This window comes from Neoarius graeffei, chromosome 20 (genome assembly GCF_027579695.1).
Source record: "Neoarius graeffei isolate fNeoGra1 chromosome 20, fNeoGra1.pri, whole genome shotgun sequence".
NCBI classification, from domain to species: domain Eukaryota; kingdom Metazoa; phylum Chordata; class Actinopteri; order Siluriformes; family Ariidae; genus Neoarius; species Neoarius graeffei.
This window is the reverse complement of record NC_083588.1, coordinates 8,435,757-8,441,756: the sequence shown is the minus strand read 5'-3', so window position 1 is coordinate 8,441,756 and position 6,000 is coordinate 8,435,757. Positions and strand designations below refer to the sequence as shown.

Genomic DNA, 6,000 nt, shown 5'->3' with positions numbered 1-6,000 from the left:
TCCACATATTTATGCCTCCGCCACCTTAAGGTGCAGGAGGCATGATGTTTTCGGGTTGGCCGTCTGTCCGTGCATGCAGCTGTCCCGAAACCTTATGAACACGATATATCAAAGGCTGATGAAAGGAATTTCACCAAACTTTCACCATTTGTGCACTTTGGGACAAACATGAATTGATTAGATTTTGAGATCAAAAGGTCTAAGGTCAAGGTCACTGTGAGGCCAAATGTCTGTCCGAAAACCTTGTGAACACAATGTCTCTAAGGCTAATACAAGTAATTTCACCAGGTCAAGATTACTGTGAGGTCAAATTTCCATCCCAAAATCACAACTTAATAAGGTGTGTAGTCTCCCAGGCGGAGGCATCCCCATCGACGCCATTGGCGTCGAGTTCTATCTTTTTATTTTTAACAAATTCGATAAATAAAAACTTGATACAAAATGTCTAACAATACGGAAGCCGAGAGAGGCCCTTCATATAATCCTTTTTTTATTCACCTTGTTATCCCGAGATAACGACAATTAATTCAGGATCTCGAGAAAACAACACAACTAATTCAAGATCTCGAGAAAACAAAACCGTTATTTCGAGATCTCGAGAAAACAATTATTCCGTGATCTCGAGAAAACAAAACAATTATTCCGTGATCTCGAGAAAACAAAACAATTATTCCGTGATCTCGAGAAAACAAAACAATTATTCCGTGATCTCGAGAAAACAAAACAATTATTTCATGATCTCGAGTAAACAGCTGAGAAATGGTTCATTCAGGTGCGCCAAGAAGAGACTTGTGATATGCTGACTTTGGGGCTATTTCTCATTCTGTATAGACGCAACTTTGGTCATTAGAATGACTGGAATAATCGATCACCTAATAAGGCAATATTTTGATCAGGGGTTGACACAGGGAGAGATTGCATTAAGTCTTTTAATAAGGGATAATTTCAAAATTAGTCCGCGGCACCTCCGCAGAAGACTGGCCCGGCTTCGTCTCTACCGACGGAGACACAGTGATCCAGCTGAGATCATGAAACAATTGTTTTGTTTTCTAGAGATCACAAAATAACGGTTTTGTTTTCTCGAGATCTCAAATTAGTTGTGTTGTTTTCTCGAGATCCTGAATTAATTATGTCGTTATCTCGGGATAACAAGGTGAATAAAAAAAGATTATATGAAGGGCCTCTCACGGCTTCCATACAACAAGATAATTTCTGCTTAGAATGTAAACAAACTGGCAAAATGACAGTAGCAATTTGTGAAAAATGCTAGAATAATAATTATTGAAAAATAAAAAAGATGCGTTCATACCATCAAATACTTTTATTCCGTATTTTGTTGCTTTTTTTGGGGGGAGGGTTGTTATGCCTCCGCCACCTTAAGGTGCAGGAGGCATTATGTTTTCAGGTTGTCCGTGTGTCCATCCGTGCGTGCGTCCATCCGTCTGTCCCGCAACCTTGTGAACACGATATCTCAAAGGCTACTGAAAGGAATTTCACCAAACTTTCACCATCTGTGCGCATTGGGACAAACATGAACTGATTAGATTTTGAGATCAAAAGGTCTAACGTCAAGGTCACTGTGAGGTCAAATGTCTGTCCGAAAACCTTGTGAACACAATATCTCCAAGGCTAATACAAGTATTTTCACCAGGTCAAGGTTACTGTGAGGTCAAATATCCATCCCCAAATCACAACTTAATAAGGCGTGAAGTCTACCGGGTGGAGGCATCCCATCGACGCCGTTGGTGTCGAGTTCTATCTAGTTCTTCTCACATTCTGCTGTGAATCATGACCCTCAGATTAAACAGAATTACGTACAGCATATCAGCAACCTGCATTGTGTTGATCAGTAGATAAGGCTCTTTGTTCTGGAGAACCTGATTTCATGGTAAATTCATAAGGATTGAAATAAGGCAGTTGATCGATTTGTCTAATTTTATACAAATACCGTAATCCCTGTTTAAACTTTTCATCTGAAATGTGAATCTGTTTGATGTTACACTGTATAAAATCATATCCTTTTTTTCCCATTCAGAGACGTTCGAATGGTTTAAAGGTTCTGTGGATGATTAAGGGTTCTCAGCTTCTAAAAATGGTTTTATTCTCAACTCTTTCTAACCGTGAAACATTCTGTTGTTGAGTTCCACATAGAACCTTCTAATCATCCACTCATCTCTACACTGAGCAGCCTGTGGTTGTGGGTTTAATCCATCCATAGTGCTCATGGACACTCCCTATTCAAATAGAGTCGGGTATAAACAGCATGTTCTTGGCTCTTCTAGTTTCCAGTGAGCTGTGTGATAGATAACACTCCCACACACTTTAAATCTGGCTGAAACAGAACTCGGAGAAGGATGATTTTTAGACATTGTATTTTATTTGCACTCATTTCATGTAAGTTTCAGATTTTTCATGAGATTATTGGGAGGAAAAAGAGCCATTCTGTCCTGATAAAGATTATAACATTACCGAGTTATACTCTTCTTTTCCAGATTCTTATGGACAGTCCCTGACCTCCTCTGCTTCTGTGGTGAAGAGACCTGGAGAGTCAGTCACACTGTCCTGTACTGTCTCCGGATTCTCAATGGGCAGCTACTACACGCACTGGATCCGTCAGAAACCAGGACGAGGACTGGAGTGGATTGGGCGCATTGACACTGGCACTGGCACAATATTTGCTCAGTCTCTGCAGGGCCAGTTCTCCATCACTAAAGACACCAGTAAAAACATTCTGTACCTCGAAGTGAAGAGTCTGAAAGCTGAAGACACGGCTGTTTATTACTGTGCACGAGGCTCACAATGACACAACAGACTCCAGAGCTGTACAAAAACTGACACAAGCACATCCTCATGAGCTGTAAATATTCCCTCAGCAGGAAACTGAACCCCAGAGTCATTTATTATGAACATCTTCATGAACATTCTGCTTTTTATTTTGCTTCAAGTCCTCTGAGAGGCGCTCTTTCTCTACTTCGACAACATCTGCCCCACATGTTGAGGATAAAATGACTGAGAGATTAAACGGACTGAGAGAGGACTTATGTCCAACAATGTGTCTAGAAATATGTTTCATTTTGAAAAAAAAAGAAGAAGAAACAATTGTCAGAAAAGTCCAAACTTGAGGTGTGCATCAGGATGGGAATCAGCTGTAAGAAAGTCACAGGAGCATGTGGTCAGATATGAAGCTTGTGGGAGCCACAAAAGACCAGAAACATGAACATGGCAGTGTATTGGGAGCTCATGTGATGCTGCGTGACACGTTTTCTGCTTCATCCTTGTTCACGTCACTGCGGTTTCAAGGACTAATGTGTTTATATTGTGAGAAAAAGAACCAACAGAGTTTGTGAGAAAATATTGCAAAGAAAAATAAATGCAGAAGTGGGCAGGCGTGGAATTTATTTCCTCAAGCACAGATAATAATTATCGCTCTAAATTTAGTATCTAATCCTTGTTGTGAGTTTCTCTGTATGTATAATTCCCTCTATTATTGACCTGGTATTGAAGTTGGAAAAGAGCTTTCTGTCATGGCAAAGATTTGTTCCATTAAAAAGCCACACATTCTCCATAAGATGAATATCTTCCTCAAGAATTAAATAAATTTTAAATCTGTTGTCCTCCCATCATCAGCAGATAAGCAAATACAAGCATCAGGGCTGGATATCGATCTATTTATGTGATGGTCTCTGTTAAGCATTGGAGAACAGAGAAGACCCCAGTACAAACAACACACACCATGTTCTCTCCATCTCGACTGCTCCTGCTGGCAACTGCTTCCTGTGAGTGCTTTATCAAATTCATTCATTTACAACAATAACAGTAAATGTGCAGCGTATATTGCATGAGATATCACCGTATGAGATATCAGCGTATATTGCATGAGATAGAATTGTATTATTTTCATAATGAACCTTTATATTAGTTATCCCATTTGCAATTGCGCTTCCTATTTGGAAGTAGTGTTAATGTTTTTACCCACTTTGGTATACCGCATATCATCGTGTCCTGACTAGTTAGTGAATGCTCTAGTATGCCGTGCTGCCTAATACAGTGGCCAGCACTGCACCGAACTGTGTTCTGAACAATCTGAAAGGAACATGGCATTTATTTGTTCACATTAAACCACTTGCTTTAAGCCAGTTAGCGAGTGGTGATGGTTTTCACTGTAACTGCGTTGCATATGCAATCATTTTGAGTTCGTGTATATTTTTGCTGAAGCTAAGAAAAGGAAATATCATTCCTAATAATGTAAATATGTTATAATAGTGTTGTAATGGTTAAAAGGTGTTGATACAGCAATTAACAATATATGAAAAGACACAATACACACTTAAGATTGAACTAGAAAATTTATTGTTTAATTCATGCAATACATTTTCTTTACACTGGGGAGAAAGTAATGTGAATGCTTACTGTATATTGTAACATTGTGGGTTAATGTAATGAGTTATTCACATTATGGTTAAAAAGGGATGTACCCTTGGATACTGGTTACAGAAATGAGTAACAGAATATGAAGAAATGAGATCTCAGAATTAGAACACTCATGAGTCTACATTTTGTGTAGGCTGGGTTTTTTTTGTGGATAAAGAAACAGATTCCAAGATGGCGAGCCAAGCCCAGCGAGGACGTAAGGCCTCTGCATGCTCTTGCGACAAGGCTTTCTCAGATAGCTTTTCGCAGACAGTTGTAATTTATTGTTGAGCGGGGAGTATAGGCGTGCGCGATGTTATTCACCGGCACAACGCAAGGGGGCGGGAAGTCGCTAGGAGTAGTTGGTGGGTGTGGTTAGTGGAGTGTTTATCCTCCGGTTACTTATAATGACTAGAACTTTTTTATATAATGACTAGATCTGGAGTTGTATAGATGTATGTACTTCCTCAATCAACCGCTCTTCATGCTGCTCCATCTTCGCTCGTGTTTTTAAAAATGCCGGTCATGAAAACAAAACAAACCGGGAAAGTAGGGAAGCGGAAGTGCGTGTACAGCGGATGTAGAGTGGACCAGTCAGAGCCCTCTTGTCTGCGACGCTGTCTGCGAGGCTTCTGCAGTGGTCACAATTTTTGGGAGGTGCGCACAGAGCGTCTGTGAAAGTGGGGGGCTACGCAGACGCTGTCTGCGACAACGTCTGCGAGGACTGGGTTGTCAGCATAAATTGGCCTTGAGGATGGTCAGGAGAGCGGTGTGGCCAGCTGTGTGACTGCCTCAGCGGAACCCACTTGAATCACTGATACCAGATAAGAGTACTCTTGACCAGTTAACTCCATTGACTCAGCCTGAGTTTGAACTGTTATATAGGATTATTTTTTAGGAACGGACTCTTATTGGGGACACATTTTTGATATTTTCGGGAACTAAGGACTGAATTATCCTTATTTATTTTATTTTGACGAGCTCTTCTTTAAATTTTTCTTTTCTTGTCTGTGACTCAGTCACAACATTTCCATGTTAACGCTGTGCCTGGAGTGCACAGCTGGTGTATATATTCAATAAATCTGCCAATTGTTCCACTTCTCAATAAGTGTTTCCTGATTAGTTTTTTTTTTTTTTTTCCAGAGTTGTGAGATTTTTTAAGCCATACCTCTCTACCGAGCCTAGGTAGATATTTAGTGCTTTTCCACAGTTCCAGAGTACAAGTGCTTCACTTCACATTCTACACACTATGATAATCTCATCACAAACAAGAACTTGGTATACTGTCATATCATTCGGGAACAGTAATCACTTCAACCAGTCAGAGTTTGTAATATCATGTGTGAGAAAGTGTGAGAGCATTTTGTCATGACTTTGAAGAGTAGTATAATTTTTCCACAATCATGATCCCAATATCCTCAAGCATTGATAATCATAATCATTTTAAATTCAGCATTTAATCCTGATTGCCTATTTCACTGATCCTTGAATATTTGATTGAAAATTATAGCACATGATAAAGAGGCTTCTGTTCCATTAAAAGCCACACATTCTCCATCAGATGAATCTCCTCCCCATGTTTTAAATAAA

The 6,000-nt window shown here is 39.8% G+C and overlaps 1 gene segment (V, D, J or C); it reads left to right on the top strand.

Annotated features, from left to right (window-relative positions):
• Positions 1–2,307: 2,307 nt before the first annotated feature.
• Positions 2,308–2,803, top strand: LOC132868338 (Ig heavy chain V region 914-like). The segment is given in 2 exon segments: positions 2,308–2,394; positions 2,493–2,803. Coding segments are annotated over 2 exon segments (351 nt in total).
• Positions 2,804–6,000: the final 3,197 nt, after the last annotated feature.